The sequence below is a fragment of the Bicyclus anynana genome, chromosome Z (genome assembly GCF_947172395.1).
Source record: "Bicyclus anynana chromosome Z, ilBicAnyn1.1, whole genome shotgun sequence".
Taxonomy (NCBI): Eukaryota; Metazoa; Arthropoda; class Insecta; order Lepidoptera; family Nymphalidae; genus Bicyclus; species Bicyclus anynana.
Window position 1 is genome coordinate 16,357,918 of NC_069110.1, and position 18,992 is coordinate 16,376,909.

An 18,992-nucleotide genomic window follows, 5' to 3' on the forward strand; every position below is an offset into this window, starting at 1 on the left:
TAGCTTTCTATTGGTGAAAGAAAATCTATAAGTAATTTTTGAGTTTATACATAAATACAAATCGTATCCTGGTTCGAATCCAGTCCAGGGCATGCACCTCCAACTTTTCAGTTACGTATAACCGTCACCTGTGGCTAGCATGCCTGACGTCACCGTCACCGTTGTAGATACAGAAGTATCTAAAACGGCGAAGGAAAAACATCGTGAGAAAATCTGCATACCTGAGAATGTTTTAGTTCTCTACGGGTGTGAAGTCTGCCAATCAGCATTGGGAGAGCGACGTGGAGTATTAGCTTTCTGGCTGGGCCGATTGAGGTTTTCTTAATTGGTCCAGGTCTGGCTGGTGAGATGCTTCGGCCGTGGCTAGTTACCACCCTACTGACAAAGAAGTACCGCCAAGCGATTTAGCCTAAACTCCTCCTAACAAGTTAGCCCTCTTCCATCTTAGATTGCATCATCACCTATCAGGTGAGTATTATAGTCAAGGGCTAACTTGTAAAGAATAAAAAAAATGCCGATGGACGATCACAGCTAGATATAGCCCTGAGCATGGACTTCCAAACACAACGGTCTCGAGCCGCCAGTATCAAGCGGCTCCACACTCGGTGCAAACTGTGCCAGTAAAGGGACGCCATTCCATCACCTTGAGACCTCAACGTCCATCGGCTCTTCGAACAGATGTGACCAGCTCATTGTCACTTCATCTTCGCGACTTACTAAGCTATGTCACTCAGCCAAATATAGGTTGTTAACGATGATGATGTCAAAGCTCACTACGGATGCGAATACGAAGCCACATAGAATTTTTTTAAAATATAATAGGCTTAACACTGGACGGGGACGAACAAAGCAGTTGTGCCCTACTGAGACGAATATCTTAGCATTCCATGGATTCACCGTGCAGGTGTCGGGTCCATCGCGTAGTAGAGAGAAAAACACCGAGCAAAGTTTAGGACTTGTGACTGTATGTAGGGTTAAGGAATTCCTTGACGATCGATCAACACTCCCCTTCTCAAATATAAGTCATAGTTAAGTAACTAGATTAGCGTGCAATTAAAAAAAGTTATCTTTCTTCACTAGGTCATTTGCTTGTGGCTAGCATGCCTGACGTTAACGCAGGCTTCCACTCGCGAGGAAGCCGCCGAAGAGATCATCGAACGTATTCTAGGTATTCCGGACTCTGATAAAGTCCTCAACTCCGTACTGGGGAGACTGCAAAAAAACCGGGAAGAAATTTTACAGAGGGCTCAAGCAACAATAGATGAAGACTGTGATGATTCTGAGGTTTGTGTCAATGTTATTAATATTTTTTTAATTTCTCTTATTTATTTATTTGTAATTTTTTTATTTTTAACAATGTTTATAAAATACAAAATATAATACAAGTCACTATAAAAATTTATTGAACTCAGAATGAGAGAAATTAGGCCGATAGTCCAATACGCTGGCTCAATGCCGATTGGCAGACTGCTCACGCGCAGAGAATTAAGAAAATTTATCTGATATGCAGGTTCCACACGATGTTTTTCCTTCACCGTTTGAGACACGTGATATTTATTTCTTAAAATGCACAAAACTGAAAAGTTGGAAGTGCATCACACACCCTCCGGAATCGGAGGCAGAGGTCATATCCACTGGGCTATCACGGCTTATAGCTGTATCTAAGTAGTTTTTTTTCTCGCGTAATACCTGTTCTCATGAGAATATAGAAATAAAATATAGCCCATGAAACTCACAAAATATAACGTGGCTCTCTAGTGGTAAAAGAATTTTCATAATCGGTTCAATGAATCCAGAGATTACCCCCTAAAAAACCACAAACTTTACCTCCATAAAATAAAAAAAAATGCTATCACTATCGCAATCGCTATCGCTATAGCTATCATCGCTATCGCTATAAATATCGTTATTGCCATCCCATCCCAACCAATCCCATCCCATGCCATTCCATCAAATCTTTGAACATTCATCAAAAGGAACTCGGGGGTACTTTGGGGTCGGAGGGCCTTTTAGGATCGGGTGGCTTTTTGGGGTCGGGGCCTTTTAGAGTCGTAGGGTCGTTTGGGGTCGGGAGTCCTCAGAATGCCCCTGGAGCTCACCATCTGTCTTCAGGTCACGGCTTACAGCTATAAAACTTACAGCTAGCAAAAACATTATTACGAAGTCGGGTAAAAAGTGTCGTTACAACTTTTTGATCTTGATTTTTTCCGTCTAGCCCCTTTTCGCAACGCGCGATAAGGAACTTCCCCAAAAAATCATGTAGTGTAGTGTAGGTCTAATAATATTATAAGAGACATGATAGCCTAAATGATATGGCCTCTTCCTTTGATTCGAAAGGCGTAGGTTCGAATCCAGTCCGGGACATGTACCTCTAACTTTTCAATTATGTGCATTTTTAGAACGTGAAATATATATAAAGAAAAATATCACGTGTGTCAAACGGTGAAGGAAAAACATCGTGAGGAAACTTGCATAATTGAAAATTTACAGAACTTTTTCTTTTGTAGGAACTGGCAGAATACACTGAATCTGTAGAGAACACTCGTGAAAGAGGATTGCGACGCACATCAACACAGGTAGATAATTAGTCAATAACCATGTCACTAAATGTAAAACAATCAGCCGATGGACATCCACTAACTGGACACGGGTGTCTTGCATGGACTTCCAAACACAACGGTCTCAAGCCGCCAGCATCTAGCGGCTCCCTGCATTGATGTCCTTAGTCCACTACGCTTTCCGGAACTGGGTTGCAATTCCAGCACCTTGGGACACCAACATCCATCGTTTCTTCGAATTATGTGCCCTGTACATTGCCACTTCAGCTTCGCGACTCGCAAAGCAAATTAAAACTATATGCCCTGTTTAAACATCTTTACATAATTAAATAACTTATAAACTAAACAGTCAAATGCAATTAGGCATTTTATATGAAACTAGAGGACGCCCGCGACCTCGTCCGCGTGACCTCGTGAAACTCGATGTTATCTTTCAACCCCTACTTCACCCCCTCCTGTTAATATTTTTGCATATTTTATATTTAATAAATAATCCACTCATAATTTTACAAAAGATAACTTAAAATGTAAAAAAAAATTCAACAAAAAATCTTGATAAACATTATTTATAGAATTCTTTCTATATTCTAAAGTATTAGTTTAACAGTAACAGTTTTATTGTTATCATTCCCTACCCCTATCCTATTTTAGCTTACTCCCACCCTATATATACCCTATCCCTACCCAAGCTACCTCTTCCCTGCTGTACCTCTACCCTACCCCTATCCAACCTGTACTCTACTACTAACCTACCATTACTCTACCCTACACCTACCCTACCGCCTTCCCTCCCCCAACTCAACCCCTGCCTAACTTCCACTCTACACCTACTCTATTCCTACCCAAGCTACCCCTTCTTAGTCCTACCGATAAAGTTTAATAAAAGTATTGAAGCAGTCTTAAATCTGAAGTAGTTTATTTTGATAAGAAATTATACCAAGATACAAATAAAGAGCCTTTTCTAACGGCGGCATTTCCATAATTTTTAATATTAATACAGTTATTGTGTAATGACTATAATAGTTAGGCATATGCTGTCTCGACATTTTTTAATGTGTATGTGTCTGTAAAGTTGTAGTACATTATTTTATTCTAACATCAATAGTTTTTGCAGTGCACGCAATGTAATGAATATTTTAGGTAATTTTTTTACATCTTGGGTTACATTACTCGAGTTTTAGGAAGAATCCTTAATTTTTTGAAAATATAATACAGCCTATAACCCACAGCCTACCCAACAGTGAAAGAATTTTTCAAATCGGTTCAGTAGTTTCGGAGCCTATTCATTATATACAAGCACACAAACATACAATCAAATCTTTCCTCTATAAAATATTAGTATAGAAGCATAGATAAGGGTTCCGTTTTTGTAATACGTACGTCCAGAACCCTAAGACTGACGGAACCCAGTTACAATTAATGGATTTTAATAATTTAACGAGGATGGGAAAAGGAGCTAAAAAACGATTGATAAATTAAGGTCTTTTGGGGTGAATAATACATACACGACTAAATTATTAGAATTAGAATTAATTAAGATAAGAATAGAGAAGAAAAACACCAGTTTTACAAAAAATTGAGTGAAAGTGACCAAAAACAATTTTTTTTAAGTAGAAAAACGCAGTTTTCTTCTTAAAAAAATTGTTTTTGGTCACTTTCACTCCATTTTTTGTAAAACTGGTGGTTTTCTTCTCTATTCTTATCTATAGAAAAAGATAAAGAAAGGATTTTTTTTAATACGGTATTAATGATTTACGAAAAGCTATTACAACGTGCCTTAAAAGTCCTTGGTTTATTCTAAATTGCGCAAACTATCTATTTACCTTTTTACGCTTCTTACAATAGTTCTTTGCTTAAATTTTAATAATATATTGACAAATCTTCAACGACATTGACATACATACAAACATACATATAGATAATAGTTTTAGTTCAAATACAAACTTTAAATTCAAATCCATGAAGTCGTTCTCGAGTTTTAGCCTTACTTGTAACATTGTTATAACAATCGTCGTCATCAACCCATATTCGGCTCACTGCTGAGCTCGAGTCTCCTCTCAGAATGAGAGGGGTTAGGCCAATAGTCCACCACGCTGGCCCAATGCGGATTGGCAGACTTCACACACGCAGAGAATTAAGATAATTCTCTGGTATGCAGGTTTCCTCACGATGTTTTCCTTCACCGATTGAGACACGTGATATTTAATTTCTTAAAATGCACACAACTGAAAAGTTGGAGGTGCATGCCCCGGACCGGATTCGAACCCACACCCTCCGGAATCGGAGGCAGAGGTCTTATCCACTGGGCTATCACGGCTCTTATATACGTTATAACAATATGTAGGTATAATACTCCTACGAGTAGATAAGCTTAAGGTCTATTGGCCTGCGACTGACTACTAACCAGCCTGATGGAATGCCATAATGAGGCCTAGGAGTGAAATCACTTGCCTAGAAAGTGCCTATTCCCTTTTGACTTGTAGGTCCTGGATTCGATCCCTGATTATTATTATATGAATTGATCCAGGTCTGGGTGGCTTCGGCCGTTGCTAGTTACCCTACCGTCAAAGACGAAACGCCAAGCGATTTAGCGTTCCGATACGATGTCGTGTAGAAACCAAAAGGGTGTGGAATCGTGTGCTTCCATCATCACTTACCATCAGGTGAGATTGCAGTCAAGGGCTAACTTGTGAAAAAATTATTAAAAAAACCCCGGATTAATGTTCAACTCTAATATCAGTGTCTTACTACACTTGACAAAAATGTAAAAATACGTGCAAAGTAAATAGCAAAGATGTAAAAAAAACATGAATTCTTTATAAACAGATAAGATCTCATAATTTTAATTAACTTAACGTAATCAAAGTATTATCAATTTCAAAACCATTGGATTCTAACTTTATCTCGTTACTTTTTAAAAGGGAATTTTTCCAAAGTCCAGTTAGTATATATACTCGTATATTTGGAAATGTAAATGAACCGAGATTTTGAATATGAGAAAAGTTTAACTTCAAATTCTCGTTCAAGATTCCTAAAGTGAATTTTCCACCACCTTGAAAAAAAACGTTTGTTTATAATACTAAGTGCACAAAAGTTTTAATTTATTATTGTCCGTCCAAACTTTTGGTTTTGGCCAAAATTCGGCGAAAGAACGGGTTCCGCTATAGTTAATAGTAGTTTTTAATATCAGTTTATAGTAGGTATAGTACCAAACACATACAAATCGGTTGATTTATTCCAGAGTGGAAGTTCAAATGGAAGTCTTTATTTTGATTACCAAAACTCATTTTCTTTCGTACGAAAAAATTACCAAATGATTAATGTTTATGTGTAAGTTTCAGTTTCGGTATCACGTTTAGCCGAAACTGAGACTGAAGCCGAAAGGTTTTGGTTTCGTCAGTGCAACAGCGATAACTGTGGTGCTAATGCTACTTTGCATCTTGCGTGGAGGGAGGAGGGTCGAGTTTCGAGCCACGGCTCAAGTTTATTCGCACAAGCTATCCCTCCTAAAGCCACCACGTTCCAAATCGCATAGATACCCATTTTCAATAGTAGCATGGACTGAGAAACTTTCAATTGCTTTGCTAGCCATTGACGATCAAGTTTACCCACGTTTCTGTAGCATCCACGGCTATAACTGATTGTGTGCGTGGGTGTGTGTGACCCGACTTGACGCATACATGTAACGTCTTCGCTGCGGGCAGCGCAGCAGAAACTTGGGTATACTTGATCGTCAATGGCTAAGAGCGGACCGCGGAGTGTGCGTTGCTCATGCCGATTCCATGCGTCTGTTAATAATAGCATTACTATGAAACGTGTCCGGCAACACTGCAGAAACGTGGGTATATTTGATCGTCAATGGCTGGCAAAGCAGTAGAAAGTTTCTCAGTCCATGCTACTACTGTAGTCAGTCAATAGTCAAAGTTGCTAGTCAATGGCTAGCATTATAGTCTCGCGATCACGGAGGTCTACCTACTCTAGGCTCTCAATATAATAGGTGTATAAAGATTACTAAAAATAAAACGTCAGGCAGTTGGTAAGTAGTTCAGGTGTTTAATTACAATTGCATTACTCAAACAATATGTGCTCGTTGCAATACGAGAGCCTTACGTACTGACGAAGTTTCAAATGTATCAAACCATTTTATAATACCTAAAGCTTTGCTCCAGGCATTGACCTCTTTTACCAATAAGTTTTGAAATTAATCTATCTATTAATCTGTACTAATATTTTATAGAAGTGAAATTTTCGAAACTGCAGGAATAATCTCTGGATCGCATAACCGATTTTAAAAATTCTTTTACCTCTAGAAAGCCACTTTAGTGACATAGGCTATATTTTATTCATTTTAGATTATAAATGTGAAAGTAAGTCTGTCTGCCTGTTACCTTTTCACGCCTAAACGGCTAAACCGTTTAAGATGTATTATGATAAATGGGACCTATGTAAATGGGCAGAACATAAGCTACTTTGTCCTTAAAATAAAAAAAGAAGGGTGTATGGAAAGTCCTTAATTTTTAGAGTTACAGTTCTTAAAGTATGTGCATAAATCATGAAAAATTGTTATTCACGAGTTTTTTAAATTCAACCCCCAAAAGGGCAGGAAGAGGTCTAAAAATAAAAATTAACTTTTGTTATACTACCCTCCTCCCAACTTGTATGAATAACGAGGTTATTAAAAGTTGTTACTAACCAGCAGTTTTTTACTGTTGCATAATTAATAGTTATACAATATAACTAACAGCCACAATGTCCTATAAATTGCGTGGTACATTATCTTGTTCCGACGCTCAGAAATTTTTGTTACCTGAAATTTTGTTAGCTACCTAAATCAAGAATTTTCGTAAATAAAAAAAATTATCGTCTCACCGATATAAAGCTACTCACGAAAAGCTAACTTAATAGTAATTAGTTTCTAAGGATCCTAGACTACAATTAATCCGCAAAATCCGTTCTATAATTTCTATCTACTAACTATAAACTACCTCCCTGCCAAATTTCATCTTTTCGCGTCAAGCGGTTTTACATATTTCGTTATTATTTATCTACTTATTTCCCGTTCCCGTTAAAACACAGGGAAAATATAGCCTATGACGCTCGCAAATAACGTGGCTTACTAGTAGTAAAAAGAATTTACAAAATCGGTTCAGTAGATTCAGAGATTACTTACAACAACACAAAGTTTACCTTTTAAATATAATTTTAAAAGTAATATCTTATAAATGTATTATAGGCCTAGGTAGACCGAAGACATCAAGCGGGTTGCAGGGAGCCGCTGGATGCTGGCGGCTCGAGACCGTTTGGAAGTCCATGCAAGAGGCCCATGTCCAGCAGTGGACGTCCATCGGATGATAATGATGATGATGACGTATTATAGAACTGCTATAGAGTTTCTATTGTAGTTCTATAATATATATTTATACTAAAGAATACTCAGAATGCAAGTCAACGTAAGCATAATAAGGCAATCATAACAGTTGCACGTGTAAAAGTAATTCAATACCGATGTCGACGACCTACTCGTATTACATCTTCATAAGGGCCTATTAACAGAAAATTCAATGAGTTAAATAAAACACTAATATCTTATATACATATATATATATATATTTCGATCCCCGGCTGGGCAGATTGAGATTTTCTTAATTTGTCCGGGTCTGGCTGGTGGGAGGCTTCGGCCATGGCTAGTTACCACCCTACTGACAAAGACGTACTGCCAAACGATTTAGCGTTCCGTTACAATGTCGTGTAGATCGTGTAGAAACCGAAAGGGGTGTGGATTTTCATCCTCCTTCTAACAAGTTAGCCCGCTTCCATCTTAGACTGCATCATCACTTACCATCAGGTGAGATTGTAGTCAAGGGCTAACTTGTAAAGAATAAAAAAATAAAAGATAGAAGCGGGCTAACTTGTTAGGAGGAGGATGAAAATCCACACCCCTTTCGGTTTCTACACGACATCATACGCTAAATCGCTTGGCGATACGTCTTTGTCGGTAGGGAGGTAACTAGCCACGGCCGAAGCCTCCTACCAGTCAAAAATCTTATATTTATTTTTTAAACTACATGATTGGTCCGTGGTTCAGTTTATCACTAATGAAGTCCTGAGTTGCTATTAGGACATTTTTCATTCATCATCATGGTTAACAACCCATAGATATTCGGTTCACTGTTAAGCACGAGTCTCCTCTCAGAATGAGAGAGAGGCTAACAGTCCATCGCGCTAGTCGTATGCTTGTTGGCAGACTTCACACACGTAGAGAAATAAGAAAATTCTCAGTTATGCTATTTCTTTCACCGTATGAGACACATTCTGAGAGGAGCTCAGTAGTGAGCCGAATATGGATTGATAATGATGATGACGATGAACTCCTGAATTTTTTTTTTCTCTTATTTATTTATTAGTTCTTTTTTTTTAATTTTTAACAATGTCAATATACCTAAAAAGGCAAAACACTATTAAGAATTTATAAAAAAAATCAAGCCTCCCGCTGCGGGACATTTGAGTGCTCAAGCAACCGGTGGTCAGGGCTCCAGAGTGAAGAACCTCCGCACAATACGCGCCGTCTCAAGAATCACTGCCTTTTGTATCCGACTCTTGGTCCAACAGTAAAGCGAAAGCTTCTTGGTGTTGGTCGAAGCTTTTCGCTATAAGACCATTGACTAAAACAACTATCAGAACAATAATAGTTGACTCAACATTCCACATGGCGGTAAACATTATTATTTACATATTTATGTCGCTTATGTCCATAATATAAATTACTTTGTGCATTACAGAAACATGTTCGGATTTGCGAAGTGAATCGAACAATTCATCGGCTTAACAACAGGGAATACGAATACAGGCCAGCTTATTATGAAGAAGTCAGGTGCAACTCCTCTGGCGATCACGTTAGAGAAAAAGAAGGAGTTGTGGTGATTACATCGAAATCTATACTAATATTATAAGGCTGAAGAGTTTGTTTGTTTAAATGCGCTAATCTCAGGAACTACTGGTCCGATTTGAAAAAATATTTCAGTGTTAGATAGCCCAGTTAACAGTCCACTGTCATTATTCCACTGGGACGTCAACTAACACTGTGATTTCCGATTCTTGGTTGCCATCATCATTATCAACCCATATTCGGCTCACTGCTGGCCAATAGTCCACCGCGCTGGCCCAATGTGGATTGGCAGACTTCACACACGCAGAGAATTGAGAAAATACTCTACTGTGCAGGTTCCCTTACGATAATAAATAGTCGTGTAAACATTTTACAAAAAACTCAAAACATGAACGATTTAAATATCAATAATGAATGGCCTGTCCCTTTTTATCACTTTAGGAGAAAAATGGTGGACTTCCATACAAACTTTTAACCACTATTTCACCTTTAGTTTACAGTTCATACACACATATAATAAATATATACACGTCGAATTGATAACCTTCTCTCAGTTTTTCGTCAGTTGAAAAAGAATATTTGTAATTGTATGCAATATTTCGAAATCACAAGTGCTTGGTCTTGTTTTGCATCAAATTCTCACACCCAAGCCCAAGTGATTGTGTGTGTATTCATTACTCGTAAATGTAGCACGGCATGTGTGTGTGTGTGTATTGAAATTTGCATGCAAAGCTGTAATTTCAGGTTTCGGAGACTAACTAATATCTGTAGTTTAATTAGTAATTATATATTTTTAAAATGTAACACATATTTGCTGCTTATTTTAATTTAATTTAGTTAATGTCAATTTATTTGTACAGTTATAAGCTGTGACGTCACACGGGTCTCAGCTGAAAATCAGCGCTGTGTATTATACTTGTACGTAGTGCACGGCTTAGGCTGAGCTGTACACCCTTTCTTTTTAAGGGTTACAGACAGACATGCTGTCATAACGATAGGGTATACTGACTGTCTGTAACTTTTAGATTTTAATAAATTTATTTTCTTTCTTTCTAACGAACAGCAATTCAATTTTTATTTAATTATATAAATAGATACCTACCAAAATAACGAAATATTTTATGTTTTTATGTTATATTTATCAAAATAGCGGCACAGCTGTGCCATACTTTTTAGACGCAATTCAAGCCATTTTCGATCCTATATCATCGTTGTGGATGAAACCAGAAACCTGAATTTTCAGTAACCAAGCAGGCATTGTATAGACACGCTATATTTAAAATATATATATATTGGTCCTGCTCTGATTGTACATATCAATTTCTTTATTTCAGACATGCTCAAGTATCGGGCTGTCATGCGTACAGTGGAACAAAACTATACACTTAACCAGAAGGCGATACACCAGGTAATTTATCTATAGAACAGAAGAATTTATTTTAGTCTAAGATCCGGAATTAGAAATATATACTCTCATATGATATATTACCTACTGATAAGAAACAAATGATAGACAATATTGCAAATAGGTTAGTATTTTATCAAAATCTAGGAAACCATGATGTAGATCTAGATCAAACGCAACCTAATACAGTTAATTAAGCATAAAATAAACTATCAATTGACAATTAGATGACAAAGTAACTGTTAAGGGTATTTAAATAAGACTACTCAACTATTTATGTCTGGCAACCAGTTGCAGTATGAAAGCAACCTTTACGAAATAAAAACAAATAATTTACATCTTAAAATCTTGTTTATAGGATTTTTAGTAATGTACAAATACACTGCAGTATGGTATGTCTGCTTGTTCCCGCTTATGTCCAAAAGTAGCTAAATAGATTTTCTGAGATAGGTCGATACAATCAAGTCTATGTAATATAGAAATCGAAAATATAGAAATATGATAGGAATAACTTTAAAATAATTTTAACTAATTTACTTATTACTAGCGGACGCCCGCGACTTCGTCCGCGTGGAAATCAATGTAAACTTTCAAGCCCTATTTCACCACTTTAAGGGTTGAATTTTATGGTTGAATTTTTTGATATACATTACATTTCGTAATATATTTATGATTTATGAACAAGTTTTTAAAACAGTAACTCTAAAAATTAAGGACTTTCTAAACAAATTTTCAACCCCTATTTCAGCCCCTTCTCATTTTATTTTTGCAATAAAAAGTATCCTATAACCTCTCCGTGCCAAGTTTCATTTGAATTCATTCAGTATTTTCAGCGTGATGCCCGAATAACAAAAAAACACGGACAGACAGACAAAAAATCGATAAAAAAATATTTTTAGCTTCAGTGTCGATTATATAATGTCCCCCAACAAAAATTTTTAAAATATATAAATAGACACAGGATGCATCTTCTTCTTTTTTAACCACCAACGCAAAAAGATGAGAAGAAAGGGTGTTATAAGTTTGACTTGTCTGTCTGCCTAGGGCATCATAGCTCCCGAACGAAGTGTTATTAGACTTGTTTGATGAAAATCGGTTGAGCCGTTTAAAAGTTGTGGGGGTGAAAGTCCGGATGTCTGCTTATATATCTACTCGAGTGGGGTCTCAAATTAAAGCGCGCTGAAAGATAACATTGATGATTTGATCGAGAGGTACCTAATTAATCATTTCATGACCTTCGGGTGTATTTCAAAATTTTCAATTTTATGTAATTTTATGTTAACAGTGATTGCTGGGAAACGAAGACCCTGATAATACCCGCTGGGTGCGAATGCAGGCGGCGTGAATTCGGAGCAATTTCAAGTTACATGTAAGTAATAACTACGAAGACCGTTTAGACCTTGTCCAGAAGGGGCGCGTTGTCAAAGTACTAGAAATCAATACATCGCGTCCACAAGCATCGAGCGAATTCAAAATACGCGCGTAAATCGCGTGCACTACGCCAGACTCTCGAGTCGCGCGTGATTCGCGCGTATGGCGCGTGAGTCGAGATACTAGGGACGCCTTGTTGCGTCCAATTCATGCCATGGGAACTTAGAAGAACGTGAAATCTTTATGAAGCAGCGCCATCTACATTCTAGATTTAAGATTCCAGGATAGTAAATACAATTACATAGATGTGTACGTACTAGAATGTTTTTAGAGATTAAACCCGTGTAAGTACGGAAAAAAAAACCGAAAAAAAAAGAATTATTATCCTTTTAATTTTGACGCTTAATAGAAAGAATGTGTTTGTATTTCTAAAGCAAAGGGATTATTAAAGAAAAACAGTAAGTGTACATTAATTTCAACAATTTTCCACATAGTCATTTGGCCTAGTGGTGCATAACAAAGGTACAATATAATAATCCTGAGCTCGAGCCCGGGGGTAACAATGGAAATCTTTTTGTCTTTTTATTTGTTTTTCTCAATTGGTTTCTTCAACTATTACAAAATCAAAAATGTCTCTCCTTTACAAAAAATATGCATTATTATTTTTATACTTTTTACTATACTAAAAATACCGTATCTAGTCACTAGATGGCGCTATCACATTCGTTCCGAAAAAAGTTCGAGTAGCCTATCTATTTCCAATAATACACTGTAATCTTTGGTCCAATTAACGCGCGAACTCTAGAGCGAGTGCACGTTCAACTCCATGTTTCATACTGTATTCCTCCCCAAATGCTGGCGCATTGGTACGCGCCTTGTGGACGCAACGGTCAACGAGTCGCCAGTAGGTATCCAGCGGGTTTCTGCAATCTGTATGATATCCTCGGGCCACCTAGGCATATTCGACCTAATGCGCTTTCCAGTGCGGGGTCGCCATTCTAGTACCTCAGGACCCCATCGGCTCTTCGAACTACATGCCCCGCCCAAAACAACAACAAATAGACGATCATCGTCATCATCATCATTACCAACCATATTCAGCTCACTGTTGAGCAATAGTGTCCTCTCAGAATGAGGAGAGATACGCCAATAATCCACCACGATGGCATTATGCGGATTGGCAGACTTCACACACGTAGCGAAACAACAAAATTCTCAGGCATTCAGGTCTCCTCACGATGTTTTTCCTTCACCGTTTGTTTGTGTTGTGCGGTTGTGATGCGGTTAAGATGCGGTTGAGATGTGTGTGAATTCTAATTAACTTGCCATTTTGCTTTCAGCGATGCTGCTTGGCGGCAGAAATAAGCATGACAGTACTTCCACGAATGAGCAAGTTTCGGTCGCAAGCCTATTAAAATAGATAATTTAGAAAAAAAAATAAGCGAAACATAAAAAAACACGAGAACTTATTAAGCGGCACAATTAAACGGCTTAAACTGTGTTAAATATAAGAATTATTTATTTATAGTTGCAGTCAATACCTTAATTTAGTCATAATTATTGTAGAAAAATAATACTACCTACTAGAAGTTTGAAGATTTTTCTATACGTCTTGCTGAATGTTTTATGATCAAAACTATCCGATAAGTATTTCTTAAGCAACAACAAACAATATTGAACAATATTGAAGCTGCATAGGTTACGGGTGTGTAAAAACTTTCCGACAGCCTTGCAATAATATTATGATGTTCAACCAATGTAAAATTATTAATTAATTACCATATTAGCCGGTTTTAGTGGATTTTTAATAAACGTAGTCCACCTAATATTAAAGGGACTACATTTATTACTTTCCCTATGTTACTGCATTACTCGTACAATATAATGTAGACAGAGAAGTATATAGACATCGTCAGTGGCAGCTTTTGGAAAACACATAACTAAAATTAAATTAGTCGAAAAAAAATTCAGTGTAGTGTTTTAGCACCCCAATCAGTTGTCTATTTACTTCTCTATCTACGGTCATATCATCTATCATCCACTGTTCACGAAATCAGATATGGCATTTTCAGATACATACAAAGCTGTGTGACATAATCAAATGACATTAATAATAATTATAAGTTATAAATGATAAATTATAAATGTTGTAATTATTGTGATATAAAAACATGAACCATATTAAACTGTTTACTTATTTTTGTTTATCTTTGTATCATATGCAACGTTGCTACGTTTTTTCAAATGCAATCTCATCATATCAGCATATCATGTATCATACAAAATGCAGTGCCTTCCCTGAGGAGTCATTACGAAAATTCCTTCTCTATAGCAGGTTGCTATAGAGAAGGAATTTTCCATTTTGTAACCAAATAATGCATATAGTGCATTCCCTAGTTAAACACCATGTGCACACCACTGCATACAGCCTAAGTCTTTGGAGCACTAGTTCCAAAACCGAGGTCTTCGTGATCCATCGTCGGGCTACGAGATACTAAACTTTTCTTTCTTATATGAATTTTTCAATTTCATTCTAAGACCGGAGTTGGTATGTTCGTGGTGTTAAACCCCGTGCTTTGAGGAGAACATAAGCCGTCGGTACCGGTAATTTTCATCTGAAAGTGGTCGATAAATAAACATTCTTACCCAGTACCCACACTGGGAAGGGGTTGTTGACAAACACTGCATAACTCACGATCAAAACACCCTTCCCGAACGGCCCTCTAAGCCGAGGTCCGAATCTCAGAGGAGACGCCCTTAGAGAATCGTTCCGCCCATCTACTCTGCTTCTGTCTTCGGGCCCCATCAGGCGATGCTTCTGCGCTCTCTGAAGTCCCATAAGGAGCCTAAGGCACTTACACAATCAGAAAAAAAAAGCTTTCATATGAGGCCATTCTTTCAAATGCGCCATTGTTTTACTAGAGACGACAGTAAGAGAGGGGGCACACGATGCGTTGCGGCGGCGGTGCGGCACCGGAGCGGTATCGCTGCTTCGTCATACATAGAAATACATAGAAATATTTGTGGCATGTCACACGATGCGGGGGGGGGGGGAGGTGAATGCGACGTCGCGTCGGAGCGGCACCGCTCAGTTGTTTATGCCAATGAGTTATTAACAGACTGTCCACCGCTGCTACGGCGCCGCTGCGATATAACGTTGCGGCGCCTCAACGCATTGTGTGGTCCCGCTCTTATATTATATTATAACAAAATTCGTTGTCGTTATCAACCCATATTCGGCTAGGCCAATAGTCTACCACGCTGGCCCAATGCGGATTGGCAGACGTCTCACACGCAGAGAATTAAGAAAATTCTCTGGTTTGCGGGTTTCTTCACGATGTTTTCTTTCACTGTTTGAGACACGATATATATAATTTCTTAAAATGCACACAACTGAAAAGTTGGAGATGCATGCCCCGGACCGGATTCGAACCCACACCCTCCGGAATCGGCAGAGGTCAAATCCACTGGGCTATACGACAAAATTAATATTACTTAATAAGAAATAAGGTAAGGTCAAGTAAGGTACTATGTATACTTTTTATCTAAATAATATACGTATAAATATTTAATATATTAATGTAAATAACCTTTCTCTTAAATAATTCTATTTATTGTTGAAAACTACATTAAAATCCGTTGCATCGGTAGTAAATGTCTAACTGCAGTTTTACATTGTTTTAAGATTACACATCATAATAGTTTAAGATTCGTATTAGAAACGACCTTCACCCATCTGTTTAATGGATGAAACAACACGCGCACCTGTCCAAAGTTTAGAATGGATTCCATTGAAGATAAATAATAATCCACCGTATTCACGGGAACTCGCTCCTATTGATTTTTATCTCTTTCCGCGAGTAAAAGAGCTCAAATTTCTGATCTCGGAAGACCATTTTTTCAGGAATCAGGACGAAGACGTTTCTTTTTTTGAAAAGGAATTTTATGTTTATAAAATAGAAATGCCAACTGTATACCTACTCTTAAAATGTGACTACGTTGAAAAATAAAACAGCATTTAAAAAACATTTAGGTAATTCTCACTATCTAATGAACACCGTAGTATTTAGGTTTTAATGGTAATAATACTGTGGATTACTCTGGAGCCCTGACCACCGGGGCAGCTTGGGCACTCAAATGTCCCGCAGCGGGACGGCTGATTTCTTTTTTAGGGTTCCGAACGTACGTAGTACAAAAACGGAACCCTTATTTATAATGATTTTTATGATATTGATTTAATAGTGTTTTGTATGTTATTAACATTGTTAAATAAATTATAATGATAGGGACCTCCTCCAAACTCCGGACTTAGAAAGAAAAATTGAGTACTTTTTAGCCTGACCCAGGACTCGAACCCAGAAACTCGTGATCCGAAGGCCTACCACTGGACCAAAGAGGTACAAAAGAGCTCTATCGCGATTAAAATAAGTTTTATTTAATAACTACTCTAACTTATTTTAGTAGTTAGGTATAAACCTAATATTTGTGGACAATGGTACACATAAAATGGTAGGTAAATAATATACTACAACATATATTAGTAGTTAAAACAACAATATTTTATACTAGACATAGGTCACTAGCGCATCAAAACTGATTAATTTTATTTCATCTTGTCTTGTCTATAATATCGAATTATATGTTCAGGAAGTGTAAAAACTATCTAAACTTAAGAGCGCGCAGCGCGTCGGTACGATATGGATAAAATTCGAAGCGCAAATGAGACGCAGAATTATGACTTTTACGTGAGTGAAAAGCACGGAGCGATTGACGCGCGACGCAAATTTTATGACGTGAGCGCCAAAACCATTTTTACCTAATTGCAAGTAAATTAAACAACAAAAAGGCCATGTTCAAGATATATACCTAATTTTCTACACAAAACAAAAATTTAAGAAAGTAAGTTTGCTTTTCCTGAGATTAAAAGCAAAATGTGAGCAAAACATGTATTTTTCAAAAAATAAACTATCGAGAAAAGTTTTACAAATTGTGTATTTTGTATAGTCATAACGAAGCTAACACTTTGAAATATCATTTACCCAAATATCGGGCTCCTAATTTTTCCAGAATCTGAGATCCAGAACCATTTGTAACCACCAAATTACATATTGCACACTCTTAAATATTACATGTAATGTAAGTAAACACAAAATTGTGCATGTGTGCGCTCAGTAGGGTAGCTATATTAGGATAACTTATTGCGTTGATTTTGTTGAAACGTAACATATCTATACTAATATTATAAAGCCAAAGAGTTTGCTTATTTGAACTCACTAATCTCAGAAACTACTGGTCCGATTTGAAAAATTGTTTCAGTGTATAGATAGCCTTTTTCTCATTTCCCATATTATCCCCGTATTCCTATGGGAACGGCCACGCGGGTAAAACCGCGCGCGCAATATAAAACATCGTTGTAGTTAGGGTATGCTAATATTTGTAGACAATGGTAGTTACACATAAAACTGTAGGTAAATTTGGAACAAAAACTTCCGAAAATAATAAATATTAAACGAGCACCGTGTGAATTCGCAATATGCATTAACATAATTGTACCAGAGTATTTTTATCTGAAGCCGCGAGCGCGTACGCCAGTCCGCAGCAGGTGTGCGTGAAAGTATCTCGTGGAGGTTTCCTAGGAGTACACAGACAGTGAGTCGCACGTTTTCAATTTTGTTTATGTAAACCACTTTGACACAAATGTACTATTTTTATTCAGCCAACAAAAATACATATTAATAATTAAATTAAAACTAAAAATCAACAATATATTAAATTTAAATATATATATATATTAAATAAAATTAATTATAAGAAATACATACCATCTAATTGTTCACCCAATCCAATACGCTGGCGCTTACATCTCTGGATGGCATGGGTCAAATAAGCGTCAGCTCTTGGTTCACCTGACGCATGGAACAATTTAAAAAAAAAATAAAAAAATGGGGATGATGACTAGGTTTGAATATATTGATTTTTATTATGATACATTCGGGTAAATAGGGTCAATGTTAACTAATTTATACATAAAAAACCAAAGATTGTCTGGATATTTGCAAAATAAATGAGATTATAAAATTTCCAAATCTATCAAAAATCTTTCATCCTAATTAAGTGAAAATTCATACATACATTAAATGTGACATTTTTTAATAAGTGAACTATATACATAAACGCACAAATAACCAAGATATTGGTAATTTTATTTGAACGCACATACAAATCTAACGATCATTACTTTACCTACGACGTCATTAGTTCGTGCCATTTTGTATGGGGCGTTTTTCAGGGATGCGCGGCAGCGCCGCAATTCTGACCCTTTAAATCCCTGTAGCTCCGAAAGTAATGATCGCAGATACCCTGTTTCTTTTACAAAATTGCTTTACTATTAGCATAATATTAATTTATATACAATTTAAAAATCTGTCATCATCCCTACACCCAATATATCCAATAAGCTGGCGCTATTAACCCTCTGGATGGCATGGGTCAAATAAGCGTCAGCTCTTGGTTCACCTGACGCATGGAACAATTTTTAAAAAATGAAGCAAATTGATCCATTCGTCAGGTGACCCAAGAGCTAACACTTTGACTCATAAATAAAAATATATAAATTTCGTGTTGTTTGTTATTTCTGAAACGGCTGGACCGATTATTGGACCGATGATTGGGTATGTCTGAGAATCGACCAACTATTTTTCATATCCCTAAGTGATTAATTTATAAGGCAAAACAACATTTGCTGGTTTAGCTAGTTAATTTATAATTTAAT

At 37.0% G+C, this 18,992-nt stretch overlaps 2 protein-coding genes across 3 annotated transcripts in view; both read left to right on the forward strand.

Moving 5' to 3' along the window:
- Positions 1–139: 139 nt before the first annotated feature.
- LOC112046348 (uncharacterized) lies at positions 140–17,873 on the forward strand. Its single transcript, XM_052890830.1, has 7 exons — positions 140–203; positions 1,100–1,284; positions 2,508–2,576; positions 9,338–9,475; positions 10,779–10,852; positions 12,135–12,218; positions 17,777–17,873. Exons 1-7 carry the CDS (start codon positions 140–142, stop codon positions 17,871–17,873), a joined length of 711 nt encoding a protein of 236 aa, XP_052746790.1.
- Positions 17,763–18,992, forward strand: part of LOC112046326 (putative fatty acyl-CoA reductase CG5065) — a 36,479-nt gene continuing 35,249 nt past the window's right edge. Inside the window, exon 1 of one of the 2 annotated variants that reach the window (XM_024082935.2) lies at positions 17,763–17,869. The gene's annotated coding sequence lies outside the window, so the exon portion shown is untranslated. The remainder of the gene's footprint in view (positions 17,870–18,992) is intronic. The other variant, XM_052890693.1, reaches the window with a different exon arrangement.

What these genes read in the sequence shown, in the direction of transcription:
- LOC112046348 (XM_052890830.1), top strand. Translation starts at nt 140, where the DNA reads ATGCCTGACGTCACCGTCACCGTTGTAGATACAGAAGTATCTAAAACG. An exon ending in AACGGCGAAGGAAAAACATC is followed by an intron (nt 204 to 1,099) that starts GTGAGAAAATCT and finishes GCTTGTGGCTAG; the next exon opens with CATGCCTGACGTTAACGCAG. An exon ending in ACCAGAAGGCGATACACCAG is followed by an intron (nt 10,853 to 12,134) that starts GTAATTTATCTA and finishes TTATGTTAACAG; the next exon opens with TGATTGCTGGGAAACGAAGA.